Source organism: Scyliorhinus canicula, chromosome 2 (genome assembly GCF_902713615.1).
Source record: "Scyliorhinus canicula chromosome 2, sScyCan1.1, whole genome shotgun sequence".
In the NCBI taxonomy this organism is placed as follows: Eukaryota; Metazoa; Chordata; class Chondrichthyes; order Carcharhiniformes; family Scyliorhinidae; genus Scyliorhinus; species Scyliorhinus canicula.
The window spans coordinates 260,007,039-260,022,932 of NC_052147.1; the positions used below are offsets into that span (position 1 = coordinate 260,007,039).

The window sequence follows — 15,894 nt, forward strand, 5'->3', positions numbered from 1 at the left end:
GTTGCGGCTGGCAAGGCAGCCTTCTGGCTCCGCACCCCACTGACTGCCCACTATGGCCCGTAGATGTGTGGAGCACCACTGGCCGCATGGTGGCCCCATTCTGCCGCCTCCCCCCACTCCAAGCCACACCCATAGGAATCCACAGACGCCAGCTGACCCATCAACGGGATGGGTATGGCCCAGCGCAGACCATGGCCCATCAGGTATTGATACACACCAGTGCACCCATCCAAGGCAATGCCCCACTGCAGGGGCAGCAGGGGATCCGCGGCGCATGCCTCTACCGGTGGATGCGTGTGCCATGGTTGTTGGCACCCACCCTGGCACAGTGCCCCTTGCAGGACAAGTGTCCTACCCGTGACACCATCAGCCCGCCCACTGTGCAGGACCACCGGCTGTCATCAAACCTACCCGCTGTGCTCTGCTCCCATCCATCCTGCCCCAGACAAGTAGGCACAACCAGTGTGCTGCAGATAGGACCCACAGCACACCACAGCTATGGTCCCAACAAGTGCCTACCCCCCTGGCTAAGCCTCGCCCATGGGCTATGCCCACACCATGCTACTGACCATGTAACACTGCGCCACCTCCCACCTGGCCCCACCCTACTGGTAGGGTATCACATGGCCTGTCCAAGGATGACGCCCACAGTAGACCTCACAGGAAGGCGCAGGATAAAGGTCACAGAGCGTATCACTGCCATGGGTGGCGACAGGCGCAGGTACCCATGCCCACAGGGAGCGGTGGCGGGGTTAGGGGGAAAGTGTTGGGGGGAATGACTGGGTTTGGGGATGGAATTGGGAGGGGGGGGAGGGGGACATGCAGAGGCAGAGCTGCATTACAGATCAGGGCCAACGTGTAGCCTGTTGGACTGGCTGAGCACGGGAGTACTCACCGGGCTAACATGTCTGCTCTGTACCACAAGCGGAGAATGGATTTCGGTATCGAACCAGGAGTGGTTTACAGCTGCTTAGTCACAGCCTTGGCGGACGCACCGCGGCTGCAAGAGCCTATGAACCTACGGGCAGTCTCAGGGAGGAGGAAGTGCTGGAGGCCAACATAAGGCCTTCCCCAAGGAGGCTACGGTGATCTCTACTTCTTACTCCACCTCTCCTGACACCGTGCATCTCAAGGGCAGCACACAGAATAGGGTGGTACGGTGATGCCAGTGACACGGGTAAGTTGGATGGGGCCCCCTGGCTCCAGGCCCTCCAGAGGATGTCTGCCAAGAGCATCAAAGGCCACAGGGCATGGAAAGCAGCAGGCTGCCTCTACCTCTGATGTGCATCCTGGGGACACACCGAGACATAGCAGTAGATCACGAAAGACCAAGAAGGGTGAGGAGCACTAAGTGGCACTGGTGAGGTCACTTTCTGTAGCTGGGGGGGGGGAATTGAAATGTAAAACGTTTATCATTAAACATGTCACTCCTGATATATGTGAAGCCTCTGTCGTGTAACCTTCACAGCGGGCCTGCCCGCCCCCTCATCCCCTGTTGCCCCACATGCCCCCCAGACCCATCCCTGCCCCCTGGGCACAGTGGTCCAAGATCAACGACCCCCGATGCCGACCCCGTTCAGAGGATGGTGAGCATGCTGCCAGCAGAAAGACGAGTCAGATTTTAGCAGAAACTGAGGAGTACCAGAGCTTTCCTCACAGTGAGTAATCATCACTCTCCTGCCTTGTATGGTGACCCGCTGATAGTGCCAACACAGGCCCATCATCCTGGTGTGAAGCAACAGAATGGTAGAGTTCAATATCTCAACCAAACAACCACACCTCTGAGAATGTAGAACTTTCTCAGCACCGCAGTGGAGCGTTGGCTCCATTTTGAATGGGACTTGAAGACACAAATTTCTGAGTCAAAGGTGAGAGATCCACCAGCAGAGGTATGACTGATATTTTGTATATTGTACATTTTTGTAGCCATGTACTGGGAGTTTGAGTTAAACCTCTCCTTGAGTTAACATTAGGCACTGGAAATTTAAGCTGTCCTATCGCATTGACTTCATTTGCTTTCATGACCACGAACAAATAACTTCCCTGGAGAAATAAACCTCTATAAATTTTAATGATTTTATGTATATTAGAGGCTCCAGTGCCATTATCACCCACCTCGGTTAAATCAAAGGAAAATAAGGCACAGAACAAAGAGAAGCTCAGATTAAATTGCAGTTCAGTACTGAAGTTCATTAACTAACATTTATAATGACTATAATTCTGTGACCAAAGGACAATAATATGTAGGAAATGTAGGCCATTCGAAGCATTGACTGTTTTACTGAAACATATTGGCCGGAGTTCTCCGGGTGTTGGGATCCTCTATTCCTGCCGTTAAGTGCATCCCCACCGAGGTGTTTCCCGGCAGTGTGGAGTGGCTTCAATCGGAAATCCCATTGACAAGCGGTGGAAGTATAGAATTCCACCGTCAGCAAAGCCACCGAGAAACACCTGGGAATCCAGCCAAACCTTTTCCACCAGTCTGATGTGGCAATTAGAACAAATCTCATCAAATTGAAACCCATCCAGTTTGGGCCAATTCTTGACCGGTACAGAAATCGTATTATTGGGAAGATAAATGGCTTTGCAGGTAACATATGGACCATGTAATCATCAGGACTGGCTCCAATCTCATGATGAGGATGGAGAGCAATTTTCTACACCATTTTCTCTTTCCTCACTGGTTCTAGGTTTGACTCTGGTTTTGGCCTCCTTCAGGAGATGATGTAGCTGCAGATGGGTAATCCAGGCTCGCTACTGCAGTCAATATTAGTGTGGACAATCCTCCGTTTTTCCTACCCACCTTTTTTTAAATGTTGGTAAGGTGACATCATTTGCAAACCACAGAGGAACCAAACAGCCGAACTTCAAAAACATTTCCCTCCTTGGTTCTCTTTTAAGATTTAGATTGCAACCTCTATAAATGACTGATTATTGTAGATTTTGTTGGAAAATCTGAATCTAATACTTTCCCTGCATGCAACTCTGAAGTTATCTGATTTGTATTCTGTGATTATGTAATCATATCTCCATGCTGCAGGCTATTCACTTTCGAGCTGTATTAGTTGAATGGGCGTCCTTGTGAGGTAGAAGTCTTGCTACAGCTGCCGAATCTGGCATAATGCCTGTAATTAGATTTTAAAGGCTAAGGATTTTCCAAAAATTCATTTGGATTAAACAGTTAGGATTTCCAGTACCTTATACAGGCATAACTTCTGAACATTCAAGATCATTTCCGCCACTTAACATATGCTTAATGCATTTCGGCTTCCTCACAAATGTCCTGCTACAAGGCATCTTTTAGTCGAACTGAATTTTAACAAAGACACACACACACCGACACACAGACACACACATATGCACACACAAACTCATAAACAGAGACATGCATGCACACAAACACATACGCACACACACGCTGACACAAACTCACACACAGATACTCACACACAGACACACACAAAGGCACAGAGACACATACTCACAGACATACACACACGCAAAACACATATGCAGACACACATACAGACATAAACACATGCAGACCGATAGACACGCACACACGCAAACACACATGCACACAGAAAGACATATAGCCCAATATATAAACACACACAATGACATACATACACACACAATGACACAAATTCACACACACTCAGATACACACACAAAGACACACACACAAGCACATATAAACAAAGACACACGTATACACAAAAGACACGCATACTCACACACAAAGACACAGAAGTACTTTTTAAACCAATGTATCTAATTGAAATATAAAATTTTGAGAGGGTTTGATACAGTTGATATGACAGGGATGTTTCCCTTTGAGGAGGAATATAGAACTTGGGGACACAGTCTAAAAATGAGGGGTCTCCCATTTAAGAAGGAATTTCCTCTCAGAGTGTCGTTAGTGTTTGGAATTCTCTTCCATGGAGACCTGTGGAGTCTGGAATGATTGAATATATCAAGGCTGAGTTAGACAACTTTTTCATCATGTGAAGAAATAGAGCTAGTTTTAATAATCTGTACCGGTGGACATTAGAAACAGGATACAGCTTTTAAGTATGTTTAATTTTGTGTTTTTGAGGGCAGCACGGTGGCCTAGTGGTTAGCACAGCTGCCTCACGGCGCTGTGGTCCCAGGTTCGATCCCGGTTCTGGGTCACTGTCCGTGTGGAGTTTGCACATTCTCCCCGTGTCTGCGTGGGTTTCGCCCCACAACCCAAAAATGTGCAGAGTAGGTGGATTGGACACACTAAATTGCCCCTTAATTGGAAAAAATAATTGGGTAATCTAAATTTATTTAAAAAAAATAAAAGATTTTGTGTTTTTGTATTTGAAAGGGTTAATGCCTTCAGTTTGGTTCAGGTGCATGCATGGTTGAGGGTTTAGGACATAAAAGCAACCAGGGTTTACAGAAAAACTAGGCTGTTGCTCAGCAACCTTGGAGAGAAATAACTTTTGAGTTAATTGTAAGCTAGTGCCAGAAGAAGCTGGACACAAGACAGGGATCTGCAGAGAGCAGATTTTCCAAGTCAACAGGAGGAAATTCCAGAAACCTGGATAAGAGAACACAAGAATGTCTCAGGAAGACAGTTAATTTGACAGAACAAAGAAGAAGAAGCTGAATAACGCCCTGTGGAAATTCTTGTGTGAAAGTCAGAGTTCCAGTGAGACCAGTTGGCTCACAGGGTGATGAGCATCTGGGGGAATTTCATGATACATCCACAGGAGCCATATTGGGTGGCATCTGCCACCTGGTGTCAGAGTGTGGTGTGTCTGACCACAGTTGGCCTGTTGGTTTACATGGACTGTGTAAAGTTTCAGATATATTTTGTGACGAGTGTCCGCCTTACAAATCTGTATACAGCGTATTATAGCTAACCTTTCCTTGTTTAATGAAGGTTTTATCATTTTGTTAAATGTTAATCGGCAGTCCTGCAAGTCTGTTCATCCATGTCTCTAAGCAAAAAATAAACATTATGGTCTATTGACCTGAGGTTCCACTCTGGGACCTGAGAGTCCAGTAATAACGTCAGCTAGAAACATAACAGTTCACAAGGAAGCTCAGGGTTAGGGGCGACTGGCAGGAAAATGGAATTAAGGCAACAATCGGATCAGCCATGATAATGCCGAATGGCAGGGTGGGCTCAATGGGCCGAGTGCCCTACTCCTGTTCCTGTTCCTTATGAACTTATGATATTACGTCCTAGTGTTATCCATTACCTCTAAAAGGTGTGGGGGGGTGGGGGGGGGGGGGGGGGGGGGGGGGGGGAGTTCCCACTGATTAAAGTGATAGAACCTGTGAGGCATGAATCCAACAGGATGAATCCCAGATGTCATCATTGGTTTTATTGTCAGGTTATGTTCACCAGTAGAAATGGATAAAACCTCTTCATATATTCCTATGAGCAAAAAATATGTTGAATGTTTGTACAGATTTGAACTATACTTTCAAAGCAATGGGAACTCCTCATGCTATATTTGAAATATAAATAATCATGAGCCATCAAATGTATCGCCTGTTTAATAGCTAAATAACAAAAAAAACAGTTTGGACAATTGAGTGGGCAGGAACCTGGGGTTGAGGTTAAAATCATATCACCATTTTCTTATTGAATATTGAGCAGGCTCGAGGGGCAGGGTGGCCTATTCCTGCTCATAATTCGGATGCTCGTCCAATGATATTTTTTTCCCTTTCCTATTTAACAGCAAATAAAAATAATGAGAATAATTACTGACTGAACAAAGTTTACTTGCTGATCTCTATTTAGATTGAGATTTATTGTCGCGTGCACTGAGGTACAGTGAAAAACATTGTTCTGCGTACAGTCCAGGCAGATCGTTCCATAGATGAAAAACATAGGACATATGATAAATACACAATGTAAATGTTTAGGGGGAGCACGGTAGCATAGTGGTTAGCATCAATGCTTCACAGCTCCAGGGTCCCAGGTTCGATTCCCGGCTGGGTCACTGCCTGTGTGGAGTCTGCACATCCTCCCTGTGCGTGCGTGGGTTTCCTCCGGGTGCTCCGGTTTCCTCCCACAGTCCAAAGATGTGCGGGTTAGGTGGATTGGCCATGCTAAATTGCCCGTAGTGTCCTAAAAAGTAAGGTTAAGGGGGGGTTGTTGGGTTACGGGTATAGGGTGGATACGTGAGTTTGAGTAGGGTGATCATTGCTCGGCACAACATCGAGGGCCGAAGGGCCTGTTCTGTGCTGTACTGTTCTAAACTTCTAAATACATAGGCATGGACATCGGGTGAAGCAGACGGAATATAATGCTACAATTGTAGAGAAGATGCAAAGCGAGGTCAGTTCAGTCCATAAGAGGGCCATTCAGGAGAGTGGTAACGGTGGGGAAGAAGCTATTTCAGATTTCAGAATGCAAACCACCTAAACTAAGCGTTATTATGGGAGAAGGTTTCAAAGTGTGTTTTGCGAGTGAAGTTTAAAAACTCTCATGTGGCATCCATCTGGGGGATTCTGAGGCAAAAACCATAGTCACTAACATGAGAACAAAAAAGAGAGTGTATTTGACCACAGTCATCTTGTGTGCTTAAAATGGACTTATTGTGTTAATGAGACCATTGTAGTTTAAGATGCACATTGTAATCCATGTTAATCTTTAAATCTGTGTGTATTTGTTAAGTTAAGGGGGGAGTAAAGGAGCATTGTACTGTAATCCAATTTTTTATGTTTAATAATGTTATTTGCTTGTTGGCAAAAACTAATTAGCAGACCTGTGACTCTGTTCCGCCACCTTTTATTAAAAGTAAGTAGAAGTTTTCTGGCGGATTCTCCGTTCCTGAGACTAAATGTTGACGCTGGGGTAGCGTTTGTGGACTTCTACGACACCAAAGCTGGTACCGCACCTGGACTGATTCAGCAACCGTTGAGGGGCTAGCACCGGCATCACGTGGAACACGACCGATTCCAATGAAAAATGGTGTCTGATTCATCTGGTCCGTGATTGACACTCGATGGCTGACAAGCTGCAGCTGCATATACACACTTCACTCCCCACACACACGATCCCAGCCAACAAGATGGCACTGGTTGCACTGAAACACGCTCATCCCATTGATGGGTCAGCTGGGGCAAGAGGGCACCTAGGGGGTGGCCTGGGGGGGGGACCTATACGACCCATGGGCTAAGTTTGCAGTGGGCAGTCAGCAGCATGCGCAGCTGCGGCAATAGTGTTCCATGCCCGTCCACCCCAACCCCACAGACCATCTCCTGGCCACAACCACTATTACCCCCAGCCCTAGCAGAAGCCCCTAGCCAGTGGCACAACTGTCAGCACACTATGGTGATGTTGGACACTTTCCGTACCTCTTCTCACCCCATTGGCAGCCAAGGAGCTGGTTTCACAATTTTTGAAAGCACAAGTTATTGAATGGCGGAGCAGACTCGATGGGCCGAGTGGCCTAACTCTGCTCCTATGTCTTATGGTCTAAGTGAACTTTGCCGGCTGGAATTTCCCCCAGTGGAGGCAGAGAATTGGGGAGGCCCCGGAGAATACGGGGTCAGCCCCGCTAATGATATACCAACGGTGTTTACTGTACATGCCAGCGCGACACTATGACCCCGATGCTGCCCATATTCTCCCGGCCGGATGGGCCGGACCAGTGCTAATGGTTGACGCCGTGCAGCGTGGAGGTAGGTCATGGTGCTGGGGGTGGCCACAGGAGAAGTGACGGCGTGGCCGCAGTCTGTGTGTGTAGGGGAGGGGGGTGCGGGGAGGGGGGTAGAGAGCAAGTGCCGGGGAGGGGGGGTGAGTGCCGGGGAGGGGGGGGGGGTAGTGCTGGGGAGGGTGGGTGAGTGCCGGGGAGTGGGGGAGAGTGCCGGGGAGGGGGGGAGAGAGCGAGTGCCGAGGAGGAGGGGAGAGAGCGAGTGCCAAGGAGGGGGGGTGAGTGCCGGGGAGGGGGGGGGAGTGCGAGTGCCGGGGGGGGGGGAGGAGTGCCGGGGAGGGGGGGGGGAGAGTGCCGGGGAGGGGGGGAGAGAGCGAGTGCCGGGGAGGGGGGCTGAGTGCCGGGGGGGGGGGGGGGGGGGGAGTGCGAGTGCCGGGAGGGGGGGGGGGGAGAGTGCCGGGGAGGGGGGGGGGGAGAGTACCGGGGAGGGGGGGGGGAGGAGTGCCGGGGAGGGGGGAGAGAGCGAGTGCCGAGGAGGAGGGGAGAGAGCGAGTGCGGGGAGGTGGGGAGAGGAGCGAGTGCGGGGGGGGGGGGAGAGTACCGGGGAGGGGGGGAGAGTTACCGGGGAGGGGGGGGAGAGTACCGGGGAGGGAGGGGAGAGTGCCAGGGAGGGGGGATGAGAGCGAGTGCCGGGGGGGGGGGGGGGAGAGTGGACTGCCGGGGAGGGGGCTGAGTGCCGGGGAGTGGGGGTGAGTGCCGGGGCGGGGGTGAGGGTGCCGGGGAGGGAGGGGAGTGCCGGGGAGGGGGGGAGAGAGCGAGTGCTGAGGGGGGGGGGGGAGAGAGTGCCGGGGAGGGGGGAGAGAGCGAGCGCCGGGGGGGGGGGGGGAGTGCGGGGAGGGGGGGAGAGTGCCGGGGAGGGGGGGAGAGTGCCGGGGAGGGGGGAGAGTGCCGGGGAGGGGGGGAGAGAGCGAGTGCCGGGGAGGGGGGGGTGAGTGTGAGTGCCAGGGAGGGGGGGGAGAGAACGAGTGCCGGGGGGGGGGAGTGGAGTGCCTGGGAGGGGGGGAGAGTGGAGTGCCGGGGAGGGGGGGTGAGTGCCGGGGAGGGGGGGAGTGTGCCGGGGAGGGGGGGAGAGTGCCGAGGAGGAGGGGAGAGAGCTAGTGCCGGGGAGGGGGGTTGAGTGCGAGTGCCGGGGAGGGGGGTGGGAGAGTGCCGGGGAGGGGGGGGGGTGAGTGCCGGGGAGTGGGGGCAAGGGAGGTTGTCTGCCTTTCAGGTGCCATCCTCCAACAGTCGCGCCCATGCAGCCCATTGCACCTGGCTGTCGGGGCAAGGGTGCGGCGGGTACGGGCAATGATGACATGTTGTCGTTCCCCCTCCCCCCCAAACCCCCCGCAGGCCGTCATATTTTCTGATCAGCCGCTATTCTACATGTTGTCGTGGAGGAGGAGGAGCAGGAACGTGGCAGAGAGGCGGTGCAGGCTGCCGCAGAGGAGCATGCCGCAGAGGAGCATGCTGCAGAGGAGCATGCTACAGAGGAGCATGTCACAGAGGAGCATGTCGCAGAGGAGCATGCTGCAGAGGAGCATGCTGCAGAGGAGCATGCTGCAGAGGAGCATGTCACAGAGGAGCATGTCGCAGAGGAGCATGCTGCAGAGGAGCATGTCGCAGAGGAGCATGCCGCAGAGGAGCATGCTGCAGAGGAGCATGTCGCAGAGGAGCATGCCGCAGAGGAACATGTCGCAGAGGAGCATGTCACAGAGGAGCATGTCGCAGAGGAGCATGTCGCAGAGGAGCAAGCTGCAGAGGAGCATGTCGCAGAGGAGCATGCCGCAGAGGAGCATGCTGCAGAGGAGCATGTCACAGAGGAGCATGTCGCAGAGGAGCATGTCGCAGAGGAGCATGTCACAGAGGAGCATGTCGCAGAGGAGCATGTCGCAGAGGAGCATGCTGCAGAGGAGCATGTCGCAGAGGAGCATGCCGCAGAGGAGCATGCTGCAGAGGAGCATGTCACAGAGGAGCATGTCGCAGAGGAGCATGTCGCAGAGGAGCATGTCACAGAGGAGCATGTCGCAGAGGAGCATGCCGCAGAGGAGCATGTCGCAGAGGAGCATGCCACAGAGGAGCATGCCGCAGAGGAGCATGTCACAGAGGAGCATGCTGCAGAGGAGCATGTCACAGAGGAGCATGCCGCAGAGGAGCATGCTGCAGAGGAGCATGTCACAGAGGAGCATGTCGCAGAGGAGCATGCCGCAGAGGAGCATGTCGCAGAGGAGCATGCTGCAGAGGAGCATGCTGCAGAGGAGCATGTCGCAGAGGAGCATGCCGCAGAGGAGCATGCCACAGAGGAGCATGTCACAGAGGAGCATGTCACAGAGGAGCATGCTGCAGAGGGGCATGCCGCAGAGGGGCATGCCGCAGAGGAGCATGTCGCAGAGGAGCATGTCACAGAGGAGCATGCTGCAGAGGGGCATGCTGCAGAGGGGCAGGCGGCAGCTGCCAAGGCTGGTGGGCCACCCACCCGACAGGACGAAGAGGAGGAGGAGCAGGGGGAGCACGAAGAGGAGAAGGAGCACGAGGAGAGGGAGGAGGATGCCGAGATGCCGGAGGAGGCCCCGTGTGTACCGGCCCCATTCATCATACCAGGACCTCACGGACCGGGAATGCAGGAGGAGACTCCGGATGAGCCGGGAAACTGTGGCACACATCTGCAAGCTGCTGGCACAACTTGTACCGCGTGGCACTGGGGGAGGACACCCTCTGCCCGTGTCCGTCAAGGTTACGGTCATCGGTGCACCGGTGCATCCGGGCAGTGACTGACGCCCTTTATGCCATTGCGGATCGCTACATCCAGTTCCCTGTGGACCGGGCTAGCCAGGATGCCCGGGCCGTGGGCTTCTCTGCCGTGGCCGGTTTTCCCATGGTCCAGGGCACGATCGATGGGATGCACGTCGCCATGCGGCCACCTGCGGATAACAGGGCCGTGTTCACCAATAGGGAGGGGGCCTATTCCATGAACCTCCAGGTGGTCTGCGACCACCGCATGATTATCCTGCACGTCCGCGCCCCGTACCCGGGAAGTGTTCATACGTATTGTCACGGTCTTACATCCCCGGCATGTTCGTGGGACGCCCCCCCCGGCTGAGGGGCTGGTTGCTGGGCGACGGGTTACCCGTTGCGGTCGTGGCTGATGGCGCCTTTACGGAGGCCACAGAGTGACGCGGAGAACAGCTACAACGATGCCCATGCAGCAACAAGGGGTATGATAGAGAGGTGCTTTGGCATGCTCAAAATGTGTTTCAGGTGGCTGGACCTCTCTGGGGTGGCCCTCCAGTACCTGCCAGATAGGGTCGGCCACATCATTGTGGTGTGCTGCGTCCTGCACAACATAGCCCAGCAGAGGGGCGATGTGCCGCAGGCAGAGGAGTGGGGAGGGGAGGAGCAGCAGGAAGAGGCGCAGTCCTCTGCAGATGAGGGGGATGAGGGCAATGGTCAGGGCAGGCGGGCTTGACATGGGCGGGTGGCTGCCCACCGTTACCGGCTGGGCCAGCGGGCATGGGACAGGCTGATAGCCGCCCAGTTCATTGACTAGGGGGCGTGGGAATCTGCGAGTATGGCCACATACTGCACACCATGGCAACATCAGACCAGCCTCACCCCCCCCGTCACCCACCCAGCACCAACACTCTAACTTCCCCCTCACCCACCGACCAACCACACCCACCCCACCCACATGCACGCCACCCCTCCATTGCAGATCCACCTGCGGCACGATGGGTCAGGCTCACACGGCCACCGGTGGAAGCCTGTCTATTGCAGGCCATGGAGGATGATGAAGACACGCTCTGCAATGAGCCCCTGGCTCTACATCGTTGGACAATGTCTGACCCATGGCCACAGTACCACCCTCAACTCAGTGTCTAATTGTTTGGCCTTCCTGGCCCTTTGACTATGCCTAGGTGGTTCCCCAGATGGTACAGCGGAACTGGAGGTGGACTCCTGTGATTCCTGTCCTGTGACTCGGGATCCCTTTGGCCGTCGTTTCCTGAGGCGGCCCGGCCTAGATGGGCCAGGCTGCGGCTCGGGCGACTGGGATGGCGAGCTGCCAGCCTGTCCTGCCCGTTGCCCACCAGATGCACCTGGGACGGAAGGGGGGGGGAGTCTGAGAGGCTGCAGCGTTCCGGGACCTCCCCTACAGGGGGACCCGGGACGGGCGCCAGCACCTCCTCCTCCCTCGGAGTGCCCGATGGCCATCCGGGCCTCTACATGGGTTGGGGGTGCAAACGGACCAGTCATCCTATGCCCCCCCGACACCTGGCACTGCCAGTCCTGCAGGCCCACCCTGGTATCGACAAGGGTCTGCTGGTTTGCAGCCATGGAGCTCAGAGAGTTGCCCATCCCTGTCTGTGACCATGCGACACCAGCTAGCACATGGGCAATGGCGCCGATGCCCTCCACGATGACCTGCTGAGACTGGGCCATGGCCTGCTGAGACTGGGTCACGGCATTGAGCACCTCTGCCATCTGCCGCTGGCTCTGGCTCATGGCTTCCTGTGAGAGGGAAGCCATGTCCTGGGCCACACACGCTGCCTTCACGGAACGCCCCAGGCCTCGCATCCTGCTCCCCATGTCTGACACCGTCACGCCCATTTCCTCCACCGTTCCGCGGACGCCACCCGTACGGTTTTGGCCTGGGTGGCACGAATGACCGGCACCACTCCCAGCTCCTGCACCGGGCGCACTCCTCCACCTGCGTCTGCAGCTGCTGCAAGCCAGCCGTCATCCTCTTCCTTCGTCCCAGGTTTGGTGGCTGCATCGTGTCTATGGGCGGCTGATGTTTGCTTGCGCCAGGGTGCCGTCCGACCTCCCAGTCCCTCTGCTGCTCCTACCTCCACCTGCTGTACCGGTACGGCTGTGTTGTGCACACCAGTGAGTGTACCAGAAGCCTCATCACTAAAGTGCCCAACCGAGGTGAGTGTCTCTGCGATGGCGGAGGGTGTTGGAGACAGCAGTGGCGTTGTGATGTGTGCATCATCAGAGTCCGAGTCCATGGTACTCTGGGGTGGCGGTTCGTCTCCACCCATCCACTGTGGGTCAGTGTCCTTTATTTCGGTGTCATGTGTGTCGGTGTCCTGAGGAGGGCTGTCCTGGGTATTGGTGTCCTGGCTCGGCTGCGACGGGGGCCTGTGGCTACTCCCCTCGTCGCTGGGTGTCACACGCCTGCGTCGCCGCACCCGCACGAGACGGGGGCGGTGTCTCCCTGTTGCTCCGGGTCTCTCCCTCTCTCGTGGCCGTCCTGGGGCGTCCTGCGTGCGTCGCATGCCAGAGGGGCCGGGTCTCTCCCTCACTCGTGGCCGCCCTGGGGCGTCCTGCCTGTGGTCGGCATCCACGTGGATGGGTGGCTTGACGTTTGGTCCTGCTATATACAATACAGCATGCATGGTTAGACACACAGGCGGTGATCGGGTGATATGGGGGATATGGAGGAGGGGGGATATGAGAGAGGAGGGATATGGGGGAGGGGGGATATGGGGGTTCTGGGGAGGGGGATATGGGGGAGGGAGGATATGGGAGGGGGATATGGGGGAGGGGGATATGGGGGTTCTGGGGAGGGGGGATATGGTGGAGGGAGGATATGGGGAGGGGGGTATGAGGGAGAGGGGATATGGGGGAGGGGGAAAATGGGGACATGGGGAGGGGGATATAGGGGAGGGGGATATGGGGGATATGGGGAGGGGGATATGGGGGAGGGGGGGAAATGGGGACATGGGGAAAGGGGGGATATGGGGGAGGGGGATATGGGGAGGGTGGATATGGGGAGGGGGTATGGAGAGGGGGATATGGGGTGGGGGATATGGGGGAGTGAGGATATGGGGGAGGTTGGGAGGGGGGAATATGGGGGAGGGGGATATGGGGAAGGGGATATGGGGAGGGGGGATATGGGGAGGGGGATATGGGAGAGGGGGATATGGGGGTTATGGGGAGGGGGATATGGGGAGGGGGATATGGGGGAGGGGGGATATGGGGAGGGGGATATGGGAGAGGGGGGATATGGGGATATGGGAGAGGGGGATATGAGGGAGGGAGATATGGGGGATATGGGGGAGGGGGGTATGGGGGATATGGGAAAGGGGGATATGGGGGATATGGGGAGGGGGATTTGGGGAGGGGGGATATGGGGAGTGGAGACATGAGGGAATGGGACGGGCCATGGATGGCTCACTTTCTGGCGGGCCCCTGACCTCTGCATCGGCAACCTCCCGGTCCTCAGGTCCGCCTGCCTGTTCCAGGGCCCTTTCCTCATGGACGGTGAGTGGTCTCTCATAAGCTGGGCCCCCTCCAGTCCTCTCACGCTCCCTGCACGCTTCTCCTGTGGGGGGGGGGGGGGGGGGGGGGGGTCGGTGGGTGGCAGGGGTAAAGAGCAACAGTGTTAGACAGGTATATGAATGCACGCCAGCGGTTGCGTGTATATTGGCAGAGGTGCGCAGCACATTAGGGTTGGGTTAGCATTAGGGTTGGTTGCACCTGGGGGTGTGCCGCACACCGGGGAGGTGGTATTCACCCTGGCTGCCCTGACGAGGTCGTTCACCTTCTTCTGGCACTGGGTGCCTGTCCTTGATGTCACAGCCACAACGCTAACGCCACCTCCCTCCACAGGTGCCAGCTGAGGCGTGGGGAAACCCTGCGGCCATGTCCAGGGTACAGGGCCCTCCCTCCTCTCCTCTACTGAGTCCAGGAGAGCCTCGATGCTGCGCTCCTGGAACCTCGGGGCTGCGCGGTGGGCGTCTATCTTAGTGGATCTTCCGGGGGGGGGGCGTCTTTTGTGCTGTGACGCCACGCAGCGTACGCGGCGCGTCCACGGCGGGTGATGCCGTCGCGAATGGCGTCATGCCGCTGCTAGCCCATTCAGGCCCGGAAACTTTGCGATGTTTGGGGGGGGGGGCGTGTTTGGAGTGATCCACGCCGGTTTGGTGCCGTGTCCCGGCCATCGCGCCGGTTTTCGGAGAATCCAGCCCCAGGACTTTAAAATCCTTGCATGGTATCCTGAACTTCCTGATCTGTTTTTAATTCATTTTATCTTTGCGCTTTTCTCTTCGACCTTGGTGTTGTTTTGCATTGCAGATCTCAGGAATTCACAATTGCTTTTCAATTAAAAACATTAGCATCCCATTTACTGTTGCTAACCTCACCCTATCCAGTGAAATTAGTAAAATTACTGTCATTATTGTAAAGCAAATTAGGTGTAGACAGGCAAGAAGAAACAAGGTCTTGAATGATGTGTTAGCAGTAACATTAAGCAATAACAGCTCAGTGTGACTTTTAACCTGAAGCATGAGATATTTAATTTAAAAGATTTCAACGCCTACTAAAAGCTCTCCCTCAGAGTATTTAAAGAATAATTATTCTGATTGCATGTTCAATCAAACTTTTCCCACTGTAGATCGGATTGTTTATGTTAAAAAATAGGATCTGTCCCAAATATAAACTTTAAAGGACTCTACGCTCATAAAAAAGTCATTGGAATATTTTCTACACACAACAGAGTTAAGAAATGAAAGTGTCTGCAAAGAGTACAATACACTTTTTGTTTGTTGTATGATATTACAGTACGAAGGCTTAATGCTACCTCAGGGGTAAGAATGTGCCACCCACTTTGAAAACAGCCTGCAACACAGCAATTCCTTTTGTGTGGAAGAAATATGGTCGACAAACGAACTTCATACGGACTGTCAAACGTTCATACTCTAATATCACACTCATTTTATCCACTTCCCTCTGGTACTCAATGGCAGTTTGTATGGTGAGCGTACACAGACATAATTAGAAAGTTGTGATAAATGTTGTCAATTATATTGATCAAATAAATGTAGCAGGGTGTGACCTACAGAGACACCGCTGATTTCCATAGTGTATGTCTTTCATTCAACTATTGCTCAGACAGTGCTGGAACTCACCCAACTCTTCAAACTTCAGATGAAAGTTTCAGCTCCTAGACTGAGATAGAATTCAAATCCCAGGTCTCAATGGGAGGTGGGGCAGGGACGGGGACGGGGGAGCGCAGTGTGAGGGTGGTTCTCCAGAGGCAAAACATTTTGCGCGCACTTCTGAAGCTAAATGCCACATTTGTACAAAGGTTTAGCTATTCTTTTTAATGTGCTGATGTTATCAATATTGTTAGTGCTTCTGTGTGAAAAAGGGAAATGGTAGATGAAAGCTTTTTCAAAATACCCTTTGAGAGATTTGGTTAATTTGT

The 15,894-nt window shown here is 54.2% G+C and overlaps 1 protein-coding gene across 1 annotated transcript in view; it reads left to right on the forward strand.

Annotated features, from left to right (window-relative positions):
- Positions 1–1,162: 1,162 nt before the first annotated feature.
- The window catches only part of LOC119962323 (histidine-rich protein PFHRP-II-like), a 31,364-nt gene continuing 16,632 nt past the window's right edge, over positions 1,163–15,894 (forward strand). The window contains exons 1-2 of the mRNA XM_038790304.1: positions 1,163–1,177; positions 9,086–10,148. Of these exons, the coding sequence (XP_038646232.1) occupies positions 1,163–1,177; positions 9,086–10,148 (1,078 nt within the window). The remainder of the gene's footprint in view (positions 1,178–9,085; positions 10,149–15,894) is intronic.